Genomic DNA, 14,122 nt, shown 5'->3' on the forward strand with positions numbered 1-14,122 from the left:
GGGAAGGTGCTCGGCTGTGTGTGCTCGTCTCACCAGGGAAGTGGAGGGAAGTGGTTGTACTCCAAGAACATTTCCTAGAAAATGGACCCCTTCCTCTCTTTCTTCTCTCTTTCTTTTCTTTATCAGAGAAATAAAGGCTCTAGTTTTAAAACCCAACGGAACCCAAAGGCTTTTAAGGGTAACAGGCACCTCCAGCCCTGCGTCCAGTCCCCATGACAAGTCCTGCTCTACCGAGGCAAAACCCTTCATCTCTCTTGGCTATTTTGCTATTCTTGGTTGTACATATCCCTAAAGGTTATGCTTAAACTGCCATTTCTAGATTTTTCAATTTTATTCATTATTACTTCTTTTGTGGCAATTAAAGATTTCTCTTATACTCTGTCCCTCTTGATTTGGCAAAATCAAAAGTCAGTACTTAAATCATTATAATTAAACTAACATTCACGTGTATTAAAATTACATTTCTTCGTGTAATTTTCTGCTTTCCATTAAGTTCGTCATCACCCCCCTCCTTTCCCACTCCTTGTTTTTCTGTGCCCAGCTGCTCCAGACCACCCTGCGCCTGGTGGGATGCCCAGCTAATGCACCAGTGGGATTTTCTCCTGGGGGCTCGGTGCTCCTGAGTTTGCAGCACATCATTGTCTGGGGGATCTCTTTGCTGCTCCCCTCTGCGGCTTCCTGTGTCCAGGCTCTGGGGCTTCTTCTTTCTCAGTTGACACGTGTTTAAGTGGAAGATGTATTCCAAAGTTTGCAGAGAAAAAGTACAGGATAAGTAAACACTTCCAGTACTGGCATGTCTAAAAATGTTTCCATTACTCCTTACTCTTCAAAGTGTGAGTAGAATTGTAGGCTGAAGCTTATTTACCCTCTGAAGTTGGAAGTTGTTTTCCAGTATCTTTTGATTTTAACAAGTATGGTACTCTGACTCCAGACTCTTCTATGGTTTGATCTTTAGGGTGTCTCACCACCTTCCCTACTCCTGGCATGGATATTTTCCCATTTGTGTGCTGAGCACTCAGTGGATGCCCTCAACCTGGAAATTCATGTCCTTCCCTTCTGGAAAATCATCCTGCATTAATTCTTTGGTCATTTTTTCCTTTCCATTTCCTCCTTTCTGACTTCTGGAACTCACAGTATTAGGATATTACAGCTTCTGTTTGATTCCTAAATTTCTTACATTTTTATCTCCTGATTTCTTTTTGTTCTACCTTCTATGAGATTTTTTTAACTTGATGTTCCAACTTTTATGTCTTAAAAAATTATCTCCTTTAATTTTAACTTCGAAGGACCTTTCTGATTCTTTTATTATTCCATTTTATTGTATTCACTATTTGTTTTGTAGGTGCAAAATTTTCTCTTATGCCCTCTGAGGATATTAATTACAGACTAATTTTTCCAAAATCATTGCAGATGGTGATTGCAGCTATGAAATTAAAAGACGGTTACTCCTTGGAAGGAAAGTTATGACCAACCTAGATAGCATATTACAAAGCAGAAACATTACATTGTTAACAAAGGTCTATCTAGTCAAGGCTATGGTTTTTCCAGTAGTCATGTATGGATGTGAGAGTTGGACTATAAAGAAAGCTGAGCACCGAAGAATTGATGCTTTTGAACTGTGGTGTTGGAGAAGACTCTTGAGAGTCCCTTGGACTGCAAGGAAATCCAACCAGTCAATCCTAAAGGAAATCAGTCCTGAATATTCATTGGAAGGACTTATGTTGAAGCTGAAACTCCAATACTTTGGCCACCTGATGAGAAGAGCTGACTCATTTGAAAAGACCCTGATGCTGGGAAAGATTGAGGGCAGGAGGAGAAGGGGATGACAGAGGATGAGATGGTTGGATGGCATCACTGACTCAATGGACATGGGTTTGGGTGGACTCCAGGAGTTGGTGATGGACAGGGAGGCCTGGCGTGCTGCGGTTCATGGGGTCGCAAAGAGTTGGACACGACTGAGCAACTGAACTGAACTGAATATTTTCACTATGTCTCTGGTTTCTCTGTGTTTGTTTGTTTGGGTCTTCTCTTCCAAATAGAGGTTTTATTCAAGCTCCTGGGACAACTTGGTTCTCCATTCATTAACACAGACAGGTAGAAGGGTCTAGAAACTTGGTGTGCAGGGGCAAGGTTCACAGCTGGTGTACCCCACTCTGCTGCTGCTGCTGCTGCTGCTGCTGCTAAGTTGCTTCAGTCGTGTCCGACTCTGTGAGACCCCATAGACGGCAGCCCACCAGGCTCCCCCGTCCCTGGGATTCTCCAGGCAAGAACACTGGAGTGGGTTGCCATTTCCTTTTCCAATGCATGAAAGTGAAAAGTGAAAGTGAAGTCACTCAGTCGTGTCCGACTCTTAGCGACCCCATGGACTGCAGCCCACCAGGCTCCTCTGTCCATGGGATTTTCCAGGCAAGAGTACTGGAGTGGGGTGCCATTGCCTTCTCTGGTACCCCACTCTAGATGAGGGCTTTCAGCAGACTTTTCCCTGGAGCACTGTTACAGATGAATGTTTGTGTCCCTCCCAAATCATATGTTGAAATCTTAACTCTCAGTGTGATGATATTAGGAGGTGGGACCTTCATGGGTGATTAGGTCATAAGGGTGGGGCCCCCATGAAAGGGATTAGTGCCCTTATATAAAAGACCTCAGAGAGCTCCCTGCTCCTTTCTGCCATGTGAGGACACAACAGAAGCACAGTCATCTGTGAACGGGAAAGTGGGCCCTCACCAGGTAAAATCAGGGTCCCTTGATTGTGGACTTCCCAGCCTCCAGAACTGTGAAAAATCAATTTCTGTTGTTTATTAGCCACTGAATTTGTGGTAGGTAGTTAAAACAGCCCAAGTGAACTAAGGCATGTACCCTTCAATGTCAGAATCTTTTGGTGTTTCCTTTGGGGCGTTCTCTATCCCGTTGCTGACTACATTCTAAGAAGAGGTTGCAAAAGGTCTGGGGACTTACCCAGCAAGACTTTCACACGGTCCACTCTCTTTTTCCCTCTTTTCAGGCACTCTCTTTATCCCCATCCTCACTGTGCTTATGACCCCCTGACTAGAGTCTCTACTGAATCCTTGAGAGAAAGCCTCTAGCTTCTTCCCGATGGGGAAGCAGGAAGCATGGCTGTGTTGGCTGGATAGAGGGGACTCAGGAAGTCTGGCTACTCACACAGAGATTTCCAGCCAGTCCCCCGTTTTCAGTCTAGAATTTGTCCCAAGTACCTCCAGGTACCAAGAGTTGGCTCTGGGAGTCAATCAGTTATGGCCCTTCGGTAGTCCCCTTTTGCTGGCTTTGAGGTTGTAACTTCCTTCATTCTGCCAAGTCCTCCATCTAATTTCCATCTCCAATATTTGGCTGTCATTTCTCACCTGCTGTGGTTTCCTATCCCTTCTCTCTGTCCTTGGGAGTTTATTCCTTTCTTGTTCCTTTGCTATCTTTTAAGGGGTTTAAGGAGTGAACAGGCATGAATGAGTCAAAAGTGGTACCGTGAAACATTTTGTGAAGGTAATATGTCGACAAGATAGTTGTTAGACTATATTGTGACCAGCAATCTCACTCCTGGGCATACAGCCTGAGAAAACCACAATTCTAAAAGACACGTGTACCCCAGTGTTCATCAGCACTATTTTTGATAGCCAGGACTTGGAAGCAACCTAGATGTCCATCAACAGATGAATGGATAAAGAAGTTGTACTACCTGTATACTCTGGAATATTACTCAGCCCTAAAAAGGAAAGAATTTGAGCCAGTTCTAGTGAGGTGGATGAACCTAGAGCCTCTAATACAGAGTGAAGAAGTCAGAAAGAGAAAAACAAATGTCATGTATTAATGCATATGTATGGAATCTAGAAAAATTGTACTGATGAAGCTATTTTGGGGGCAGGAATAGACACACAGACATAGAGAACAGACCTTGGACATGGGGTGGGGAAGGAGAGGGTGAGACGAACGAAAGAGTAGCATTAACACATACGCATACCACATGTAAGAGAGATAGCCAGCAGGAATTTGCTGTCGGATGCAGGCAGCTCAACCCAGTGCTCTGTGACAACCTAGAGGGGTGGGATGGGGTGGGAGGTGGGACGGAGGGTCAAGAGGGAGGGGACATATGTATGTATACCTGTGGCAGAAACCAACACAACATTGTAAAGCAATTATCCTTCCATTGAAAATAAATAAAAAATTTTAAAAGGCTATATTGGACAGATAATAAATAAAATATAGGCAAGCAAAGTCCAAAAAGAGGATGAAATTGGCTGCTCTTTGCTGTAATCTGGCTCTCTCCTGATGACCAAAATCGGCCCTGCTGGCCTCCAGGCCCCCTGCTCTGAGCCTGTTGGGCTCTGATGTCTAAAATGGAAGGAGGCACCCAAGGTGAGCAAGGGCACACTAGCTCCCCTGGGACTTGACACCTTCGCCTCCCTATGACCAAGTCTGGACCTGGGGAAGCTGCTTCCAGAGAAAGAAGGAGACAGACAGGGACCAAATCAGTTGCCTGATCCCTAATAGGAGGTTTGAGGGGAGGAGGCTTGCTCTGGGGATTGGTGAGCTCACCTGTGTTGTTATTAAAGAAGTCAGAGAGGGATCAGGATACAGTTACATTGACTGCCAGAGACCTGCTACCCAAGACAAATAATTCAGGAAGAAGGCTGGCTCTGCCACACAGCAGAGCAGAGAAAGGAAAGGTTGTAGTGTGTAGGCAGATGATGATACTTGGAACTGGAAGGTCAGAGTCTCACTCTGGCTCTCGAACTCGCCAGCTGTGTGACCTTGGGCACATCACTTAACCTTTCTGAGAATACTGCCCACTTCATACAGTTGTTGTGAGGTTAAAATGGAGTAGCCCTGCACTTGGCACAGTGTAGTTTCTTAAAAAAATTGCTCGTTAATGTATTAAGAGTGATACTAGAGGCAGAAATCCCCCTGGATCCCTCCCACTCCCACCCCTCATACGCTTCAGGCCATGAGACCAACACCCTCCTAGTGCAACAGACTTACCAAAAGGGGAGGAACGTGGAAAGAGGTCCTCCCACTTCCCCTTCCCCAGGGAAAGATGCCCAGGCCTCCTGGGTTCTAGCCCCTTGGGGACTGTCCAGAGTTTTCAGGAAGGAGTGCATTTGAGAGCCCCTAGGAGCCCTACCTCCAAGTCTTCGGGCCCTGTTGCCCTAGCTCTCTGAGCCAGAGGTCTCGGGAGTCCCTGGAGCACCTCACTGCCTGCAATGTGCTCTGGACATTCCCTTCAATCTGTTCAGAGTCAGGCTGGGACCCTCATGAAACCAAAGACCCCCTTCGTCCCGTGGAGACCCCCATCCCTACACAGTACATAGGGCCAAGAACTGCAGGGCCTGGGGTCCTTGGAGAGAAGACAGGATTGGCAGACCCAGTTCTTCTCCTGCTGCCCACTGAAGCAGCTAGAGCAGAGATCTGGAGAGCATCTGGGCTGCAGAGGGAGCTAACAAGGCCTGAAATGCAGTTAGAGGGGCCACACCACAGATAGTCACACAAACACACGTGTGCTTCTCACATTTACCCCTCTCTTACACATACCTTCTCACACACAGGGCTGCTTCTTATACCAGAGAACACGTTTCACACTTTCAGCCCTCAAGTCACTCACACACACACACACACACACACACACACACACACACACACACACAAGCACACACACCTGTCTCCTATCTGCTTAAACTTAAGGTCATGAGGAGAGTTAGAGGGGATCACAGGAGATTTTGTAAAAGTAGGCTGGCTAAGGGCAAATTTTGGAGACTCGTTAACTTCTTCCTACCCATAGACTTCATCAGAGAAAGGACTAGTCCAGGAATAGGAGAAAAACTCACCTAACAGAGTAGGTGTTGAGTTTATGATTCCTCTCCTAGAAGTACAGAGACACACTCGAGGCTGTTTGGAGGAGGATATATCAGCAGCATCACCCTGTCACACCACGCTAGGACCCGAGCTCACAGCAGTTTCAAAAACATGAGAGATCCTTGAGGATGGTTTCGGGGTAGAGATGAGGTGGGGCAGGTTGCCCTGTTTCCATGGCAGCCTATCTCACTGCCATAGCAACAAGATTCTGCCTCTAATCCGCGGAGCTCGGGTTTCTGCCTCTAATCCACGGAGCTCGGGTTTCTGTAACTGGTGTTTCATGGAATGGTGGTGAACCTCACAGTCCTTCTCGGAAAGAGCGTTTCCATTCTAGACCAAGCAGGGTAGTGGTAGCCTGAGGCTGTCAAATAGGGCTGGGTTTTTCTGTGCGCAGAAGCCTCGATTTCCTGGAGTTTCCTAACTACTCTCTCCTTCCTACAGCAATTTAAACTCCCCAGCCATTGGGGACCCCCAGGAATGTCTGCACAAGACAGATTGACCCTTTCTGATGTCCACCACAGCTTACTCTAATGTCATGCCATGTCAGAGAAGTGTGACAGTGCGATGGGGAAGCCAGGCTCTGCAGTCAGGAGCCTGAAATGGCTTGCTACTCATTGGCTGTGTGCCTCGAGTGTTATTCTTCTTTTCAAACCTTAGGGTATTCACTGTGGAAAATGGGGTCAATACATGCTAAGCCCCCTGGGTGCCTCCAAGGATGTAGAGAAATGATGCACATAAAATCCACCCAGGGTTTCCAGGGGGTGCGGTGGATCCACCCAGGGTTTCCAGGGGTTGCAGTGGTGGATGCATGGCCCAGTCCCTGCTGACACTCCTTGCAAATGGAGTGGGGCTTTAGGGTCTTGTGGCCAAGCACCCCAGTGGAGGTCTGACTGTGGAACTAGGGTGACATTTATACCTCAGTGAATGGGGCAGCGGTCAGTATAGTCTCTCAGATCAGGCTGTTCGACTGGCTGAAAACTTCCCTGGGAAAAGGGGCGGTGCTTAAGCCAGCTGCCTTCCCCCTCCTCAAAGTGTGGGCGCCGGGCTCAGGGCCCTCTGTAAAATGCTTGCTACCCAGCTGCAGTGACATAAGTCTAGGAACTGAGATAATGTCTTCAGAAAATTTTATAGTAATTTGATGTTGCTGTAATACCACCCAAGCAGCATCCAACTGGGGTTTCTTTTTGGTTGTTTTTTAAAGTCTTAGATTCTGTGTGTGTGTGCGTGTGTATGTGTGTGTAATAGTACTGATCTGCCCCATTGGGGGAAAAACAAGCTGGTCCTTCACCACCTCTAGTTTGAAAAGCACTGACCTCGATAAGATGATAAAGCCACCTTAAAACCAGCTGAAGATGCAGTTGAGAGACAGGGTAACAATCTCACCCGCGCCACCTGCAAAAATGAGCCCCAGGTCACACGCAGGTGAGTCGGCAGCATTCCCTTTATTGCTTCGGGACACAAATTGCAGGTCGACAGCCCTGCCCTGCCCGCCCCACTCCGGCCCGGGTGGGGCTGGAGGCGAAGGCCCTACCTCGGCGCTCAGCCCCGCGCGGCGCTGCGGCTCCCGGGCAGCGCCGCCTGCCGCCTGCCGTAGCGCAGGCCGAAGGAGTTCCAGTTGTAGGCGGACACGTCCTTCTCCCGCTGCACCAGCACCGCGCCCCTCGGGGACGGGATCAGGCGGCTGCGCGGGGCGCACGGGCCCAGCCGCTGGGGGCCCGCGGAGCTCTCAGGGGGGCACAGCGCGGCCCCCCGAGGCCGAGGCCCGGCCACCTCGGGCTTCCCCGCCGCGCACCGCGGGCTCTGCTCCCAGGGCGCCCGGAGCGTCGCGGGTCCAAGCTGCGAGCCTAGGACAGAGCCACAGGGAGATGCTGAGTGAGGCGGGGGCCCGGAGAAAGGCTTTGGACCACCTCCTCACATCCCCATCTTCGGCTTCCCTTTTGTCGCTTGACCCCTAGGAAGCTCAGCGCTCCATGCTGGGCACCAGCAGCATCTTAGCTTGGGTGGCTAGTCCATTTGCTCCTCTCTCCTTCAACATAGCTATGATTTCAGATATTTCACAGGATTTTCTTGAGTGTCTTTTACATTGAATTCTTCTTCTTCTTCTTCTTTTTTTTTTTTTTTTAAGGAAGCAAGCAGGATAGAGCTTGGAAATAATCAGCTTCGCTTCTCTTCGCGGCTGGCTGGCCCTGTACCCCTGCTTTTCATCAGGCTCCTACTAGACCGAGCTCCTCGGGGTGGTTGGGGCCATGTCCACTCATCTGAGTCTTTCAGAGTGCCTTGCTCATAGCAGGGCCTCAAAAAGCCTTGTTAAATATATAAAAACTAATGAAAGGCTTGCAGTCATACAAATGAAGAAAGCGAAGCAAAGACCACTGTGCTCCCACACCCTCAGCAAATGTGACCCCTAATAAGCTATATCAGGGCTTCAGCAAAGAAGGGGAACTGGGTCACCTCAACCAGCTCGCCTCCCCTACTCCACGTGTAATCTCTCCCCTTCACACTGAGGGCTAATGAGGCTAACTTGGAAGGCACTTCACATGCAAGGCTCATTAAGTTCATTAAATTGTTAGCAGTAAGATAGTGCAGCTAGCTCTCAGGAGACAATGGCCCCAGCCAGTTGTGGCCAGGGATAGGTGGAAATGCGGTCTGGGGTGTGAGTGGGTGTGTGTTGGGTGGAGGAGGATAGTTGACTCTGAGCCCTGCTCTTCAGTGCCCCGGCACTCTCTGGAGGAGAGGAGCGTGGGTGAGTCTGGCCCAGGGTGAGTGATACTCTTCCAAGGAGGGCCCTGGGCCTGGCTGAGATGGGAGGGACGAGGACCTCTTGTCCAGCTACAGCCATCATCCCAGCAGGTGGATCACTACTTAGGCATCACTGTTTTTAGCATCACCTAAAAGGTTTTGCCAAAAAGAGCCAAGAGCTCAGTGTCCCCAGGGCGGTGATGACATTATTCTCCGGGGGATCCTCCCTTACCCAGAAAGAGCACCCGGTCCCAGGAGAGAAGATGTTCTTGGCAAGGGACGCCTGCGTCCACGGTCTCTTTGCATTGGAACATCTTTTTTTTTAATTTATTTATTTTAGTTTTGGCAGCACAGGGTCTTCTGCACATGGGCTTTCTCTAGTTACAGCGAGCAGGGGCTACTCTCTAGTCGTGGTAGGTGGGCTACTCTTGGCAGTGGCTTCTCTTGTGGAGTCTCAAGTATGCACACATCTCAAGTGTGCGGGCTTCGGTAGTTGTGGTTCATGGGCACTAAAGCACAGGCTCAGTAGTTGTGGTGCTTGGGCCTAGTTGCTCCTTCCCAAACCAGGAATCAAACCCGTGTCTCCTGCATTGGCAGGCAGATTCTTGACCACTGAGCCACCAGGGAAGCCCCCTTTGGGATATCTATGGGCACAAGGACATCTTGTGTAGAAAGAATGGTGCACGTTCCATCGCTGGAGAGGGACACAGGTCCCAAGAGGCCAGGCTGACCACCGAGCAGCATTAAACCTTGATTCCTGACTTGGGGGTGACCACTAGCTCACGCCCTGTAGAGGGCCCTCTTGGGGGGAGCTCAGCACCTGCTGGGTTTCTGCAGCCTTGGATTGAGTGACTTTGGGAAGGTTTCTTTACCTCTTTGGGCCTCAGTTTCTCCAGCTCTTCAATCCCACAATGAACTCATAAGATTGAGAGGTATTAAGGATCTATCCTTTTGTGTAGGTTTTTTTTTTTTTTTTTTTTTCAGATTCCCCATAAAGGAACTGAGGTCACTGATAAGATAGACTTGCATAGTAAATGCCTGCCCAGCAGATCTGCACAGAGGAGCGGTTGGCATCGAGCAGAGAAGCCCGTGAAGGAGCTCGGGGGTTACCAAGCACCTGCACTTGGGTGAGCCTCCTGACGTCTGTAACGGCAGAAATCCGTCTCTTGCTCGCAAGGCTAGTGGAGCCCCGTGTGTGTTGCATGTGTCACCTTAGGTTTCCACTGTGCAGCTTTACATTCATAGCAGCAGATTAGCCATCTCTGAAAAATGTGGCAACTCTCATTTTGCATCAATTCACTGCTCCCTCCCAACCTTCTTCCCAGACAACTTGTACCTGTGGTTCTAGGATTCTCCATGGGCACCACCTTTTCCAGTGTCTCCCTGAAGGCGGTGGCACAAAGGAGAAGCATCAGCTGCCAGGAAAGCAGCACGTTCATCCTGGTGAGAAGATGCAGGTCTTGGAAGTGCCCTGAGTCCAAGACAGAGAGAGGGAGGAGGAACGGGGTTAGGCTCGCTGCCTGGGCTAGGCCCTGGGGCAGAGCCCCGCGTGCAGCAGGCACCTGGAAGGGAGGAGACAACCCTGCCCGTGGAGGGACAAGCCTGAACCAACACAGCATGGAAATAGGACTGAGAGCCCTCGCGCCATATAGTTCAAGCTAAACTCATGCTAAGGTGAAGATCATCAGGGAGGGCCTCCTGCCAGGCAAGGCCAGTAAAGTTAGGAAGGAAAGAAGGGAGGGAGGAGCCATACTTGTGGAAGGGGCAGGACTGCTCAGGTTGGAAAATGGCCAGGGTTCTGAACTTCGGGTTTGCTTGAGAGGAATGTTGGAAAAACGAGGAGTGAGATGCAGTGTAACGATGAGCAGGGAGGGGTTAAGTGAGGTGGGCAAAGAGCTGCACTGAGTGGAGGATGCTGAGGCCCCGGCCATTTCCCTGGAGCCTGGGAGCAGGGGCCTCTTGCCTGCACGCTAGGCTTTGCCGGAATCACAGCTCTCCGTGCTCCACTCTCCCAGCTGGAGCGTGCCTTTCTAAATCTGGCCCAGCCCCTCTTGCTGTAACAGGAACTTCTTTTTTTTCCTTTTTCAAGAAAAAAGGAAGAAGTAATCATCTTGCTTGCTCTCATAACCCTTCATAGCCTTGAAAACCATCATTAAATTGTCTTATTGCCTATAATTCAGGAAAGAGAAAAAGGCTTTCCCTGATGGATCAGGTCGATTGTCTCCACATTCTGTTCTCTGCGGGCCCTGAGAGGGTATGGATTTAATTGACTGTGTGATCTTGGCAGTTGAGGGGGGAACTGTAGACTCTGACCCCCTTTTCACCCTCTTCCCTTCTCATCCTCCACTGCCCCCCCCTCCGGCTCTTCCAGCTCCCAAGGCTGATTTCTCTTTGGAAAAGTCATCAGGCACTTTGAGACTGTCCAGCAAACACAACAGATGGGTGGAGAACAGGCAGCACTGCAGGCTGAGCGGAACGGGTGTGGGTGCCGGATCTAAGGCCGGACCTCCCTGTGCGGTCCGGGGGAAGTGGGTGGGGGAGCTGTTTGTACCCATCGGCTGCCAGTGGCAGCTCAGCCCATCCATCCCTCTGTTCTTGCTCCTGCGCCCCAGTCCCCTCCTGCTCCCTCCGAGATGCAAGTACGGGGTACGATAAGAATGGTATCAGAAGGACTCAAATGTGGCTGCAGCTCCTCCCTCCCTCCTGTGAGATTAGAACAGGTCCACCCCCAATCTCTGGATCTTATTGTTACCTGTGAAAAATAAGAGCATTGGATCAGACTGGCCACTAACTGTCCCCTCAGATGGCCACTTTCCTTGTAGACTTTGACTCTGTGATACCCTGAAACCCAGATCATGGCTTTCTGCACCGGCCTTAAGGCCTGGGGCAGGCTGTGGAGTGGAGACAGGTTCAATCCACTAGAGAGAAGAGTGTAAAACTGTTTCTGTTGTGGCTTTAGGCCATGGATGCACAGGGTCCAGGTCAGTTCAGAAATCATTCCTGGTAACAACAACAGGTGTTGCACACCTTCCCCGGGCCTTCCCCTGAGATCTAGCGCAAGAAATTGAGTCATAAGCAGACCGTCTCAAGGTAACATGGCCAGTGATTGACCGGAGGCTTGTGAGCACGTGGGTGTGGTCGGGGAGACCCTGAGCCCCTTTTCACCCCCTTGCCTTCTTATCCTCCACTGCCCTCCTCCGGCTCTTCCAGCTCCCAAGTCTGATGTCTCTTTGGAAAAGTCATCAGGCACTTTGAGATTGTCCATCAAACAATGGAAGACAGACTGGTGGGGAGCAGGCAGCACTGCAGGCCGCCCGGGGTGCTTCAGAGCCCACCGGAGCCTGACCTGGAGGGTCCAGGCAGGTTTTCTGCAGGGGTGGCGCCTGAGCTGAGTTTCTGAGCACAAGTCAGCCAGGTGAATAAAGATTCATCGACGGCAGTCCCAGCAAGGAAGCCGACGCCAGGAGTAGAGGGAAGTGCCGCCCTCCAGCCTGCCGGCGGGGGGGAGGGGGGGGGTGGGTGTTGGCTGGGGAGAGAGTGAGCGATGAGGGTGGGAAAGGGGCCACCAGAGGCTTCATCTTGGAGCGGTGTGAGTCAGACTGGAGTGTGTGTAGATGAGCTTTCGGATGGAGAATTCAGGCTGCTCTTCAGAAGCAGGGTGGTACATGAGGGAGGGGGCAGTGGCCGAGCTGTGTGGTTAGAAGGTGGTGTTCCTCCTTCACGCTCCTCTCACTTGTATTGCTTCCTCCCCATCCCAGCAGAGGTAGTGCTTGCCATGGGCGCGGTGTGAGAACTTTGGTTTTTCCCTCCTACCTGTCCTGCGCACAGGGGCTTTTAACATGTGGTGGAACTGAACTGTTTGGAAAAGAACCATCAGCTTCCAAGGGCCACAGTGGCGATTTTGTGGTCCCGCTGTCCCAGGGGTTTTGAACCTAGAGAGTAACAGAAACTCCAGGCTTGCTTGGAAAGCTTTTGGGGTGGGGTGGCTCCCTTCTGGGGTGACCCCATCTCCTAGTGCCGGGGCTGGCAGGGCACTCACGAGCTCTTTGTTTATGTCTGTGTTTGCCATATGCGCAACGGGGAACTGCCCAGAGGAGCCCCCCGCGTTCCCCAGGCCCCTCCAGACGCCTCTGTGACCCCTTATCCCAGCCACGGGGAGCTCATTCACTGCAGTCACTCCCCAGAAAGTAACCCCCAAGGTCCTGGTTTCAAAAAGTGCAAGTCAGTGTATTTACCCCGACATCCCAGTCATCAGGGAAGATCAGCACCCCTTTGGCCTGCCTGGACACATGCCTGCTCCCACCTCGTGAGCCTCCCTGGGTCCGGCCAGACCCCTCCCCTGGTGTGGAGGCTGCAGGCCACCTACCTTGCCTTGGCTGTGTCCTGAGGGGTCTCCAAAGGATGACACCGCTTGGGCGGGGGGGCACCTGGAGGCAGGCGAGCTGGGCTCCTGGGCTCACTCTCACCGATGCCCTGATCCTGTCCCTTATAAAGCCCGGGGTGACGTCTGCAGGCACAGACCCACCTCTGCCCGCCCCCAGCCCCTCGGAGAGTGCAGCCCTCCTGCTCCCTGCTGCTGGCTCCTGCCTCCTGGTGCCCGTGGCTAAAATCAGCCTTTTGCTCCCTCTCCAGGAGTCTTCCAGGGCTGGCTTTCTGATTCCTAATAGTTCTTTGCAGCCTCCTCACCCCAGGCCCACTCACAGATCCACTCTGCCCCCAAACAACGTGGAAAGGGACTGTTTGAGGATGGGGGAGGCTCGGCACGCTTGTCCCCCTTGACCCCCCAGCCCTGGCAGCTCAGCTGGGGTCTCTGACCAGACAGCAGCTTCTGGGTTGGGGGCTGGGGTCTAGGACTTGGTAGGGGGATTGTCTCTTTTTTCTTCTCTGCTCCCTTCTTTCCCCAAGCAATTCCTGAGCTCAGCTCAGGGTTTGGAGAGGAACGTGAGGTGGTCAGATGGGCAAGACAGGCATGAGAGCAGCCAGCTAGGAAGGCAGCGCAAAAAGGCAGAAGGCGGGTGTCCCTGGGAGTGCTGAGGGAACGGAGGAGAGCTCTCCAGGTGAGGGTGTGTGACCTGCGGCTCCTGCAGCACCTCGGCCACATCCTGTGGAGCCACAGCCTCGCCATTCTGAAATCGCCGTGAACCTCTCTTCAAAGTGGGGAGGTCTGCTTTCCTTGCATCTTCAGCACCCGCTCCCTGGTTCTGCACAGACGCAGGGGCCCTCACAGAAACGTATTAAATGTGCTCATTGCAGGGGATTCCTGACTCTTTCCTGGGCCTGCGAGAGTGCGCTTTACCCTTAGATGAGGGGCTTCCCAAGACAGACTGGGGCTCTTAGAAGCTAGGGGCACAGCCCTCTACCCCAGCACAGAAGCTGCCTGGAGAGTGCGCTGTGCAGACATCCACCTAATCAGTAGCTGGGAAGCACTTCCCACCATCCTGGGGATTAATACTCATCCCTTGTTTAACAGCTGCTGCTAACAGGGGCTTGCAAACATCTTATCTCCCTCATTAGGGCTGGTAAA

At 51.3% G+C, this 14,122-nt stretch overlaps 1 protein-coding gene across 1 annotated transcript; it reads right to left on the reverse strand.

Moving 5' to 3' along the window:
* Window positions 1-7,282: 7,282 nt before the first annotated feature.
* On the reverse strand, window positions 7,283-14,109 carry KISS1 (KiSS-1 metastasis suppressor). Its single transcript, XM_019976949.2, has 3 exons — window positions 12,965-14,109; window positions 9,935-10,069; window positions 7,283-7,703 (listed from the first exon to the last, which is right to left on the reverse strand). The coding sequence occupies exons 2-3, from the start codon at window positions 10,035-10,037 to the stop codon at window positions 7,399-7,401; spliced, it is 408 nt and encodes a 135-aa protein (XP_019832508.2). The 5' UTR covers window positions 10,038-10,069; window positions 12,965-14,109; the 3' UTR covers window positions 7,283-7,398.
* Window positions 14,110-14,122: the final 13 nt, after the last annotated feature.

Source organism: Bos indicus, chromosome 16 (genome assembly GCF_029378745.1).
Source record: "Bos indicus isolate NIAB-ARS_2022 breed Sahiwal x Tharparkar chromosome 16, NIAB-ARS_B.indTharparkar_mat_pri_1.0, whole genome shotgun sequence".
Lineage (NCBI taxonomy): Eukaryota > Metazoa > Chordata > Mammalia > Artiodactyla > Bovidae > Bos > Bos indicus.